Source organism: Cervus canadensis, chromosome X (assembly GCF_019320065.1).
Source record: "Cervus canadensis isolate Bull #8, Minnesota chromosome X, ASM1932006v1, whole genome shotgun sequence".
Classification (NCBI taxonomy): Eukaryota; Metazoa; Chordata; class Mammalia; order Artiodactyla; family Cervidae; genus Cervus; species Cervus canadensis.
The window spans coordinates 21,914,954-21,928,287 of NC_057419.1; the positions used below are offsets into that span (position 1 = coordinate 21,914,954).

Below are 13,334 nucleotides of genomic sequence, written 5' to 3' on the forward strand. Positions count from 1 at the left end.
TTCTGATTCCAACCAGTATGGGGTCTACATGCTTGTGGTCAGCATGGAGCCACCATCCTCCACTGGGTAGGGGATCTTAGCTCTGCAGAACAACTCTGAGATGTGTGTCAGATTATCTATATCCCTTTGGGAGGAACTAGGAGTCCTGTGACTCTTGTTCACATCATTAACTGCTTGCATCTGCTTTTTCAACTCAAGGAGGCTAGGAGACCAGGACCTTTTTCTACAAACAAGAAACAGGACATGGAGGGGCTTTTGTGCCTGGGAGGGCCCTGCACGGTTCTGCTCAGTTTCAGTTCTACCTTTTCTATGATACTCCTCAACTTCAGGGAAACAGGTGCAGATTAAGAAAGGGAATAAAGTTTTGGATAGAGCGGTTAATCATAAACTCCACAGAGGAACTTGGTTTTAGGAGGAGTCAGTTTCACGTTCTCCAACAAGCAGAGGAATAAAAATACGATAGAAGTGAATTTGTAGTGTGGTACCCAAAGGCTACTCCCTTAAACCCATGGCTTTTCAAGTCCTAAGGAGGAATGTTTAGTGTTCCCACTTCCTTCTCTTAATTGTGCCCAGCTTACTATAATGTTTCCTGAAAATTATCCTCAGTTGACTTAAAAGTCAGTCACTAAATGCTTTTCTGCCCTTACTTAGCAAAATTCATTCTGTATTTTATACTGACCAGATTATTTATGCAAACAGTGGCTCGGTCTTGCCTATACGAAGCCTGGTCCCCTTGGAAGCAGTCATGTGACCAGAGCCCATTACTTGAGTGCTTCTCTTTATCTCTTTGCTGGGAACAGACAGGGCAGGGTTGGGGCAGACAGCTGCAGCTCACAGGCCAGCGCAGCCTCTCCCAGATCTGCAGCTCTGGGCTCGTCTTCCAGGCTGAAAGGCAAAGCCTGTTTGAGTTATTTCTTTGTGCGTATGTGTATGTATTTGTTTTTTGATTAATCAAGAGCTCTCCCTGCACAGAGCTGCAGAGATGTGAGATGTATGGGGAGTGTGTGTGTGTGTGTGTGTGTGTGTGTGTGTATGCTCCAGAGAGAGCTGAAATTGTACCTCTTTTCTTTCAGATCACTGCATCCCTCAGAGAAGTTTTTTCCTGATTTTGTTTCTCTTGAAGTGCCTGGGGTGAGGATAAACCTCTACATTGGCCAAGCAGAAGAAACAGGTAATATATTTGTTTGTTCTTAGGTATTTTGGGCAAGCAGAAGTCTACATTATAAACATACGTTGTATAGCAATGGAACGGGAACTGTGCATTCCTTGAAGTTTATTTTATTGCTTTGCATTTTCTCAGAATGATTTTTCTCGAAGATGGTGATTGCAAATCAGTTGTCATTGTCTTAAAAAGATGTACAGGTGACTTTGCATTCTGAAGCAGTGTAGCCTATTTCAAATGAACTCAATACTTGGGAAAACTCTGTGGTCACTTGGGTGAGAGCTGAAAAATGAGGGAAGGGATACTTTGAGAAACTCTTCCAGACCCTTCATAGGCACTGCCCCCTGCACAACTGAAGATTCAGAAATTTTCCTTGCCCTCTTGTTGTTGCACAGGACCACAGGATTTGCATCTGTCTGTAACAAAGGGACACGGAATCCCTTGCAATGTTCAAGATTTCTTTTTGGTGATTTCGTGCTTCTGTAGATCAAATTGGATCCTGAAACCAAAGCACAGCTAACTTTTTGGTGGACAGACATTTTTTTTTTAAGCATTAAATAGAATGGGTCTTCAGTCCTGCACTGCTCAGCTGTGCCTTGGAGTCTCATATTTAATTTCTCAGTCTCAGTTTTTTCATCTTTAATACAGAGTGATGATACTCCTTGAAAGTTGCTGTGACGATTAACTGGAATAATAGAAATATAAAGTATCCACTGTGCTGGGTAAATAGTCCCTTAATAAATAGTAGTGATTTTAACTGTTATTGTTACTGGTAAAGCATTTTTTCTTTACCAGTAATAATAAAAAAGCTCTCTTGGGGGAAAAGAGTCCATTTCTTTGTGAGTCTACAGTTATCCCAGAACCAGTAGACACCCACAGGGTTTAGTCTCTGGGAGGTCCCCGGACAGTGCATTCTGAAGAAAGAGATAAGAGCAAACAAGTTTTGTTTCAACACTTTGACCACAATGGGTACCACTCATGCATGGCTCTTCTTAACCCCTCAGCTAAGAAGAATTGCTCTGTTCCAGTTGTGTTTGTCCATCATCAATCTTCTCATTAGTCTTTAGTACAAGTCTGTAAGGTAAGTTTTTATCCCTATTTTCTTATGAGAAAACTGAGGTGCAGAGGAATTACTGACTAGCTGAGAAGAATTTAAACTCTGGTTTGTCTGACTTCTAAACCCCAGTCTCCATTGGGCCAGCATTAGCAGTTATGAATGATAGATGTTCTTGAAATACTCTACCTCAAGAGGGTCCCCTGCTTGGCTGTTTGGGAAAGAGTGAACACTAGCTTTTTCTTAGAGATTCATGTTAGAGATACATATTGATATTCAGAAAGTTCTGGGAAGTCCTGCAGTGAAGAAACCTGTTGAATGCTGCTTCTCCTGAACTTATTTGATAGTGGGGCTTTTTTTTTTTTGGTCTAATTTCGAGAATCATAAACCACACAGAATTTTCCCACAAATGTTCTTTGGAAAACCTGGCACTTGGCCTAGCTGCCTCCTAATTACAGTCCTGTCTGGGAGAACAGCGCACACCCTTGGGTAGCTTCTGGCGGTCAGTATGGTTTCCTCGTTTTTCTTCCCCTTTCACGGACCCAGGCATAATCATCAGCTCAGTCTTACAGAATTCCCCTTATTCATTGAAGACCCCAGACAGGGGCACATGCTTACAGGGTTAAACTGGAAGGGTGGTGGTGGAAGGGGCCCTTCTAGAGCAGTCTGCCAGGGACTTCTCTACCCCCTCTACGCCCCTTCGTCCTCTTTAGTCCACAGACCTCAGGCTGTAGAACCTGTGTTTCAGCGGATGCCAAAAAGCATGCTGCAGCAGAGTGAGCCTCAAGAGGTGTCTGTGCTCTGTGCTCCTGTCTCATGCTCTGAGAGGGGAGAATTAAACAATTAGACATGCTTACCTCCCACACTGGGGACTGGAGTTTGTTGCCAGTTGATGACTGTGGGTTCTGAATTTGGGGTTCTTGGGGCCAGAGCTAGAGTACAGATTTCTCACAGAAGTCAGCATCTCTAGGAAAAGCTGAGTTTCTCGCATGGGAAACCATGCATTCACATCTAGATTGTCAGAGGTGGAGCAGAATCAAGGTCATGGTGGCTGAGGAAGGTGTGGGCATTCAGTAGAGATGCACTTAGAAAGAAAATCAAGAATAAGTAAGAACAACTCAGGGAGGCTGGGCTAGTACTTGAAGGGTGCCTGGAGGCCAAGGTTGGATTGGCTCCAAGGGCCATCTTTTGTTCTTTCCTTGTATTTTTACATTGGGAAATGAATAGTGATTAAGATCAAAGGAACTGAACAATGTCAAACAGTCTCCACCCTCCAGTTCTCCCAGCTCCCTCTACTCCTCCCCCACCCCCCACAGTAGAAACCTTTTAGCAGAAACCTCGGAAGACTTTTCCTTTGGCAGATTATAAGTGAGTGCCAATGATGAGTCACTTTTATGTTTATGCTTTAGAATCATCCTTGGTGTGTACTGGTAGGGGCAGCAGCACTGAGCAAGTTTCAAGCTGTTTTTTGCCAAGATCCACCTTTTTGGTGGTTTTTTATCACCGACCGTGGCATCCTCAGGTCTTGGTGAAGGCTGCGGAGACCCCCAGCCTCTTGAGCCTGAGAACCCCTCTCAGGCCCTAGGGCATCATTTCTTCAGACTCCTTTAGCACACTAAGTACTTATCTCATGCTGACAGAGGGCAGGGAATGGAAGGAGCTTAGATGGTCCCACATAATGGAAAATTCCCAGATCATTTTTATCAGCTTTATACCACCCAGGGTTGTCTTCAAAGGCACTTACACTGCTTTCAAACATGTACGATTGCAGTCTAGGTCGGGTAGTGTGTGGGAGTAGTGAGTGGCACCTGGCCATAACCAGCTCTTGTTTTGGTGAGAAATAAAATGGGATGACTCTTTTTTGTTTTGTTTTACCTGTTATCTGAGGGAATTAAATTATTACCAATTAATAATATAAAAATTCTAATAGCAAATTATTTTTTCTAAATAACCCCAAATTCTCAAACAATTCTCATTTCTTTCTGTCATGATTTAAAATTTTTCTTTAAAAATGAATATATAAGTACTACCCATTTTCTGGTTTAATAAAAGACTTTTGTATAATTAAATAGCATGTATTTGTGCATGAAATGATGGACTAATAATTACTTTCAGCATTCATTTTTTAAAGGGGCCTGGATTACAAATATTTATTCCCTTATTCATTCATTCATTCACTTGGCATTTTTCAAACACCTGCTATGTGAAAGGCACTGTGTAGGTGCCAGAGATTCAAGGAGTATTTAGAAAGAAAGGTATCCATGGAGCTTACAGTCTAGCAGAAATATACTCAAGATTGATGCTTTTTAGTTCTTAGTGAATCTTTTATATGAACTTTTGTTTGTTGTGTAATGAGTTGACTGAGGAGTGGCTGAGAACCAAATGCCTTTAGAGAGAGAAATTTTTTTCCTGGGGAAAAAATTGAGTTTGAAGTATATCACTTCCTGTCATTGCATCAGTGTTGCCTACTCAGTGTCTAACTCTGTGTATTCATAAAACGGGGTAGAAAAAAGTAGTATAAAAATGGAAGCAGAGCCCAAGGGAGATATGCAGAGCAGTGTTTCTCAGACTGAGATATGGGGAGTGCTTGTGTCAAAGTCCCATGAAGGGTACATTTTTCATTGCAAATTCCTAGGCCCCCTTGGACTGCTTGAATCCAAGTATTGGCAGTAAAGCCTGGGAGTGTGCCTTTTAAAATAATCTCCCCTGGTAAGTTTTGCAGTACTCATGTAGGAGAGCATGGATCTAGGCACATAGAGAAACTCACTAGGACCAAATGTCCTACTTCAAAGGTTGAGGAAAAACCCAGCAGACATGCTCTCATAGGCACTGCAGATAACCTTTGAGAAATGTCTGAGGATGGAGAGAACAGAGGCAATGGGTAAGCAGTGCTTCAGTTTCAAAAACAAGAAAAGAGTAGATCCCAGAAACCACTGCCTTATAAGCCTGACATGACCTCTGGAAAAATTCTGTTCCAAACAGATGGAGTCAGAGCATTTAGAGGAAAATATAATCACTAGGCATCATTGTGGGTTTGCTGGAACATTGTTTCCAGTAGAGAACAAGCTCTGCTGCACATTAGAATTACCTGGGGAGCTTTTAATACTCTTGATGCCCAAACTGCACTCAATACCAGTGAGATCAGAATCTCTGGGGATGGGGCCCAGGCATCACTATTCTTCAAATCCCCAGAGACTCTTAATTTGGTGAGGTGGCCTCTGAGCATTGAGAGTTTTAAAAGCTTCCCAGGTGATGCTAATATGCAACAGAGTTTGACAACCAGTTTGTCTATGTGACGTTAGGTAAGTATCTTGGTTTTCTTGCACTGTGTGTAAATTCTGGGTAATTTTAAAAGTCTCTGCAACCTTTAAAGCGGCTGCCCAGGTGGTGCTAGTGGTAAAGAACTCGTCTGCCAATGCTGAAGACATAGGAGACGCAGGTTCAATCCCTGGGTGGGGAAGATGCCCTGGAGGGTAGCATGGTTATCCACTCCAGTGTTCTTGCCTGGAGAATCCCATGGACAAAGGGGCCTGGAGGACTACAGTCCATGGTGTTGCAAAGAGTCAGACATGACTGAAGTGACTTAGTACGCACACGTGCACCACTTTTAAATGTCTATGATTCTGTTACTAAATAAAAATAATGGCAAAGTGTTTTCCTTTCTTTCTTCCTCCCTCCCTCCCTCCTTTCTTCTTCCTTCCTCTCCTCCTCCTCTTTATCTTCTGCTGTTGCTGGCTAGCCTGGAATATGTGTGTGTATTTGTGTGTGTGTGTGTTGCTCAGTTATGTCCGACTCTTGCAACCCCATGGACTGTAACCCACCAGGCTCCTTTGTCCATGGATTTCCCAGGCAAGAATACTGGAGTGGGTTGCCATTCCCTTCTCCGGAGGGTCTTCCCGATCCAGGTCAAAGCCAGGTCTCCTGCACTGCAGGCAGGTAAGTTCTTTACCATCTGAACCATGAGGGAAACCCAGCCTGGAATGTAAGGTGTCAAATTATATATCTTAATTTCATTAAAATATTTAGTGAGATTTCCCAGTACATCTTATAGATAAATAAGTGGATACTTATGATGGGTAAATTTGCCACCTAACTAAATGAATATGCTGGGAGAGTGTGACTGTTAATGGGTCTGTACTAACCCTGGAGATTGGTCTGGAGTGGAATGCCACAAGGGTTTTCTGCCCTTGAAGCTGACCCTATTAACATTTTTTACTCATGATGTAGATAAGAGAGATATGTAAGAAATGCCTATCGAATTTGGGAATAACCCAAAGTTTAAGAGAGTTAATTAATTCCATAACCCATAGTTTAGGAGGGTTAATTAATTCCATAATAGAATCAAGCCTAGCTCTGATCAGAATATCTGTTTATTAAGGTTATAGTTGTCTTAAAAATATTTCCATAATTCAGATATTTTGCTCATTTCTTTCTGCCCCTTTCTTTCATTGATTCACATTTTGAAGCTTTTAGTGTAGTACTAAAAGAAAAATAGGCAGGCTTGGCAGAGTCCCAAGTCAGTTGTTCTCTTTGTTACTATCAAGAAATGCAAATAGATTAGCTCAGCTGGTTTGGAGCATCATGAAATAAAGGAAGCATCATCCCACAAGTCATGAGGTGGGGTTACCACAGAAAGGAATTTAGTTGAAAACTCCCATGGGGTGATTGTGAAAGATCCAATATAGCAGTCTCAGCTAACCCATCAAAAGGCCTGGTGAGTGTGAGGGCAGACTTTGGAGGGGCCTCAGAAATGCCTGGAGAGCTTGTTTGAAAAGGGCATTTTTCTAGGGAGGCCTTCAGCCTCCGTTTTTTTTAAGCGAGTATGCCAACTGATTCTGAGAAACAGTGTCAGAGAACTCATTCTCGACTAAAAAAGATGCACAGCATGAGAGTTGTGAGCTAAGTTTTATTTGGGGCAAAATGAGGACTGCAGCCCAGGAGACAGCACCTCAGATAGCTCTGAGAGGCTGCTCCGAAGAGGCAGTGGGGCAAGGTCACTATATAAGATTTTGGTGAATGGGGGGTTTAATGCAATCAAACACTTATTTTACAAAAGGTTTTCTGCTAGTCATGAGCTGATGTCATCATAAGGGGATTTAGTGCTTTTCTGGGCTTTTCTAGATATGAAGAGATGCAAGGATTGGGATCCTGAAATCAGTTCCTGAAAATATCTGACTACCTAGAGGCCTGTTCCACTGGTTTCCCTGGAGCACAGAGTGCCTCACTCTCCACCCTGAACCCCCTTCAGGGTGTGTTGAAGGTCAACAGCCGCAGCAGCACAGGATTCAGTCCCCACAGAAGTGGACTGCAAATGCCCTTGACAAGTGCCAATTTGTAGTTGACATCATTTTGATTTGAATTTTGGCATAATTGTATAAATATGTTGTCTCATAGTCATTTTCCAATTTGTGTATTTAAAAGCCTAGATAGATATATTAATAACTATTTTGAGCTTAAAACCAAAGCTATTAATTTGTGTCAGATCCTTCATATTGCATTACCTATATTTCAACTATAAAATTGTTTGCTCTTAAATTTCCATTTTTCTTTTCATTTTAATGCTTTATTTTATAGAGTATTGATCTGACCTAGACACGGGCAAGATATAATTTATGTGTTGCAGAAAAGCAGCTTATATCTGCTGTGTTGCTGCTGCTGTGTTTTGGAAAATAAATCAGGATTAGATTATGTCTGATCACTTTCCACATCAGATGATGAACAGCAGTTGAGGAGAAGCATAAAATGAATCCTGTTGAGCAGCCCTTAGATACCTTGTTGTTAACGGGTGCTTTCCTCCCTCCCTTGTGTGTCCTCCTCATCAGGATCTGTGACCCAGGTGAATCAGTCAGGAGGGGCTCTTCACAGCGCAAAGGGAAGCACTTTTCACACTGTTTTAGAATGAGAAGTTGAATTCATGAACATACAAGATTTAGAAGACATGGGCTGTGGTACTTCATCTGCAACAAAAGACAAGAAATCTGAGAAAGGTGAGTGCCAGGAGTGTGCCTGTCTTCCTGAATGAAAAGGGGAGGGCGAGCTGGGTTCACCCTCTGCCCCTTTCTCAATTACTCACATGGTTCTCAAGCTGCCCAGAGAGATTTTGCACCAGACATCGTCACTTGAACTGAAGGTTAAATATTGGTATAATGTTGGAAACTACCTTTAGGAAGATGTAACTCTAAATTTATAATGTGCCATAAAGTATTATCTGAGAGATATTTTATGTTTGATTGATTTCAGTTGAAAATGTACCAATATAAAATCTCAGTTTAAAACTCAGTGGCAGGGAACAAGAAAGCCTCTCTGTAAATTTGTATCTGTTTATTCAATACACTTATAAATAGCTCTGTCCATACCTACGTGACATTTGGTAGCATCATTGAATTTTTATTAGATTTTATAACTCAATGATCAGATTATTATTTATAGCTGTTCAGTATAGAACTTCATGGGAAAAAAAAAAAAGAACTTCATGAGATTTGCTTCATGTTTTTAGAATGTTCTAGGTAGAATTTGAGAAATGCTAGATCATCTGCTTCCCAATAAGTGTGTTGTTTCTAAATAGATGATGTGCCCCCCCACTACCCCCCATGTAATTAGAGGCTTCTGTATTTCCTTTGTTTACTTTGTACTGAGGTTCTTTCTCATAGATACTAGAATCTAGTTGAGACTCACTTGAATGTTTCTTTAATAGACATAGTCTCCACATGCAAATTAAATGCAAAACAAACAGGCTAGGATGATTGTGTGAATAACTTGCTCTTAAACTCCATTCCTGTGTTACGTTGGTTATATTAATAGATAATTTTCCCAGTTTCTATTCCACATCTTTGTTTTAGCAGTTCACTCAGGCTTAACATGCAGAGTTTAGGATAGAGTATTCTATCCTAATTAGTGTGGGATGTTTTCCTTTGGAAATCAAATGCTGGTCTCCCTCCCAGCTGACTTAACGCCAGTGAGTTAGCAAATTAATCCTTGACAGTAGAGCAACAAAGATGCACTTAAGTCTTTGAAATCTGTAAGCATGTCATGAAATAAATTTTTCAAGAGCTCCAACTGAACTAATTCCATGGTAGTAATTTATTATGAGAGTACAGATTACCCAGAATTTTAAAAATGTAGCCAGATTTCTTAGGTTAAAAAAAAAAAACCAAGCCCAACATGTAAATGTAGATTCTTTTTCTGAAATGCATTTCAACTTTTAAAATGTTGCATGTAAATGAAAAAGTTAATTTTGAATTTTCGATTACTATTTCTTGTAAATAATTTATTGAGATGAAATTCATGTAAGACAAAATTAACCATCTGAACAATTCAGTGGCATGTACACAAAGTTGTGTAACCACCACTTTCATCTAGTTCTCAAACTTTTCCATCACTGCAAAGTAAAATCTCTTATTTATTCATCAGTTTCTCCATATTTTCCTCTTCTTCCAGACCTTGGCAATTGCCAGTCTGTATTCTTTTTCTATGAATTTACCTGTTCTGGACATGTCATGTAAATAGAATCATAGATGATATGACCTTTTCCTCTGGCTTCCTTTACTTAGCATAATGTTTTTGAGGTTCATTCATGTTGTAGCATTCATCAATATTTCATTCCTTTTTTTTTTCATTCCTTTTTAAGGCTGGATAATATTTAATCATGTTGTATGTATTACATTTTTTTTTTTGTATCACATTTTTTAGTCCATTCATTTGAGGGACATTGGGTTTTTTCCACCTTTTTAGCTATTGTGAATAGTGCTACTATGCACATGAGTGTATGTATACTTATTTGAGTCTGTGTTTTAAATTCTTTTGGGTATATACCTAGTAGTGAAGTTTCAGGGTCATTTGGCAATTTTGTGGTTAACTTTTTGAGGAAATGACAAACTGTTTTCCTGGATCACTTTTTAATAATAGCAGCTTTATTGAGATATAATTCACATACTACACAATTCAGCAGTTTAAAGTGTAAAATTCAGTGACTTTTTTGGTATATTGATAGAACTGTACAAACCATCACCACAATCAATTTTGGAACATTTTCATCCCCCTGCTGCCCAAACCAGTAACAGTTACTCTCCTACACTATACCTCCCTAGCCCTAGGCAGTCACAAATCTACTTCTGTCTATAGATTTGGGCTGTTCTGGACATTTCATATAAATGTAATCAGACAATATGGGGTCTTTCATGTCTGACTTCTTTTTTATTTATTTATTTATTTATTTATTTATTTTTTTTTTTTCCAGTGGGTTTGTCATACAATGATATGAATCAGCCATGGATTTACATGTATTCCCAATCCCGATCCCCCCTCCCACCTCCCTCTCCACCCGATTCCTCTGGGTCTTCCCAGTGCACCAGGCCGGAGCACTTCTCTCATGCATCCCACCTGGGCTGGTGATCTGTTTCACCATAGATAGTATACATGCTGTTCTTTTGAAATATCCCACCCTCACCTTCTCCCACAGAGTTCAAAAGTCTGTTCTGTATTTCTGTGTCTCTTTTTCTGTTTTGCATATAGGTTATCGTTATCACCTTTCTAAATTCCATATATATGCTAGTATGCTGTAATGTCTTTATCTTTCTGGCTTACTTCCCTGTATAATGGGCTCCAGTTTCATCCATCTCATTAGGAACTGTTCAAATGAATTCTTTTAATGGCTGAGTAATATTCCATGGTGTATATGTACCACAGCTTCCTTATCCATTCATCTGCTGATGGGCATCTAGGTTGCTTCCATGTCCTGGCTATTATAAACAGTGCTGCGATGAACATTGGGTGCACGTGTCTCTTTCAGATCTGGTTTCCTCAGTGTGTATGCCCAGAAGTGGGATGCTGGGTCATATGGCAGTTCTATTCCAGTTTTTTAAAGAATCTCCACACTGTTTTCCATAGCGGCTGTACTAGTTTGCATTCCACCAACAGTGTAAGAGGGTTCCCTTTTCTCCACACCTCTCCAGCATTTATTGCTTGTAGACTTTTGGATAGCAGCCATCCTGACTGGCGTGTAATGGTACCTCATTGTGGTTTTGATTTGCACTTCTCTGATAATGAGTGATGTTGAGCATCTTTTCATGTGTTTGTTAGCCATCTGTATGTCTTCTTTGGAGAAATGTCTGTTTAGTTCTTTGGCCCATTTTTTGAATTGGGTCATTTATTTTTCTGGAATTGAGCTGCAGGAGTTGCTTGTATATTTTTGAGATTAATCCTTTGTCTGTTTCTTCATTTGCTATTATTTTCTCCCAATCTGAGGGCTGTCTTTTCACCTTACTTATAGTTTCCTTTGTAGTGCAAAAGCTTTTAAGTTTCATTAGGTCCCATTTGTTTAGTTTTGCTTTTATTTCCAATATTCTGGGAGGTGGGTCATAGAGGATCTTGCTGTGATTTATGTCGGAGAGTGTTTTGCCTATGTTCTCCTCTAGGAGTTTTATAGTTTCTGGTCTTACATTTAGATCTTTAATCCATTTTGAGTTTATTTTTGTGTATGGTGTTAGAAAGTGTTCTAGTTTCATTCTTTTGCAAGTGGTTGACCAGTTTTCCCAGCACCACTTGTTAAAGAGGTTGTCTTTTTTCCATTGTATATCCTTGCCTCCTTTGTCAAAGATAAGGTGTCCATAGGTTCGTGGATTTATCTCTGGGCTTTCTATTCTGTTCCATTGATCTATATTTCTGTCTTTGTGCCAGTACCATACTGTCTTGATGACTGTGGCTTTGTAGTAGAGTCTGAAGTCAGGCAGGTTGATTCCTCCAGTTCCATTCTTCTTTCTCAAGATTACTTTGGCTATTCGAGGTTTTTTGTATTTCCATACAAATTGTGAAATTCTTTGGTCTAGTTCTGTGAAAAATACCGTTGGTAGCTTGATAGGGATTGCATTGAATCTATAGACTGCTTTGGGTAGAATAGCCATCATGTCTGACTTCTTTTATTCAGCATAGTGTTTCAAAGTTTATCCATGTCATGTCATGAATCAGAACTTCATTCCTTTGTATTGCTGAATAATATTCCATTGTATGAATATGTAACCTTGTATTCATCCATTCATCAATTAATGGGTATTTGGATTGTTTCTACTTTTTTACCATAGTGAGCAATGCTACTATGAACATTCATTACAAGTTATTATGTAAATACATGTTTTCAGTTCTCTTGGTTATAGACCTTTGAGTAGAATTGGTGGGTCATATGGTAGCTCAATGTTTAACATTCTGAGAAACTTCTAAACTTGTTTTCCCGAGTGGCTACACCATTTTGTATCCCCATCAGTAATGTATGAGTGTTCTTATTTCTCCATATCCTCAGCCACACTTGTTATTGTCTTTCCTTTTGATTATAACCATCCTAGGGGTATGGAGTGGTATCTCATTAGGGTTTTTATTTGCACACCCCTAATGACTAAAGATGCTGAGCATCTTTTCATGTGTTTATTAGCCATTTGTAGATCTTCTTTGGAGAAATGTCTGTTCAGATCATTTGCTGATTTTTAAGTTATTTTTTGTAAGACTTTAAAAATATATTCTAGTTACAAGTTCCTTATCAAATGTGTGATTTGCAAATATTTTTACCCATTCAGTGGGTTGTCTTCTCATTTTCTTGATAATGTTCTTTGAAGCACAAAAGTTTTAATTTTGATGAAGTCCAGTTTATTTTTTCTTTGGTTACTTGTGCTTTTGAGTCAAATCCAAGATTATTTGTACTTCTGTTTTCATCTAAGAATTTTTAAAAAATTATTTATTTATTGGCTCTACTGGGTCTTCTTTACTGTGTGCTGGCTTTCTCTAGTTGCATTGAGCAGGGGCTACTCTCTAGTTGTGGTTTGCGGGCTTCTCGTTGCAGTGACTTTTCTTGTTGCAGAGCACAGGCTCTGCGTGCATGGGCTTCAGTAATTGTGGCTCCAGGGTTCTAGAGCCCAGGCTTGGTAGTTGTGGTGCACGGGTTGAGTTGCCTGTGGCGCACGGGATCTTCCCGGACCAGGGATCGAACCTATGTCCCCTGCGTTGGCAAGTGGATTCTTAACTATTGGATTGCCAAGGATGCCCAAGAATTTTGTATTTTTAGCTCTTACATTTAGTTATTGATCAATTTTCATATATGGTATGAGGTAGGGATACAAATTTATCCTTTGGACA

The 13,334-nt window shown here is 39.8% G+C and overlaps 1 protein-coding gene across 6 annotated transcripts in view; it reads left to right on the forward strand.

The window, feature by feature from the left end:
• The window catches only part of PPEF1 (protein phosphatase with EF-hand domain 1), a 143,534-nt gene that overhangs the window by 30,326 nt on the left and 99,874 nt on the right, over nt 1-13,334 (forward strand). For 4 of the 6 annotated variants that reach the window (XM_043459289.1, XM_043459293.1, XM_043459290.1 and 1 more), the window contains 3 exons: nt 1,074-1,171; nt 2,167-2,243; nt 8,039-8,203. In XM_043459289.1, the coding sequence (XP_043315224.1) occupies nt 8,131-8,203 (73 nt within the window). In that variant the 5' untranslated portion in view covers nt 1,074-1,171; nt 2,167-2,243; nt 8,039-8,130. The remainder of the gene's footprint in view (nt 1-1,073; nt 1,172-2,166; nt 2,244-8,038; nt 8,204-13,334) is intronic. The other 2 variants (XM_043459291.1, XM_043459292.1) reach the window with 1 other exon arrangement.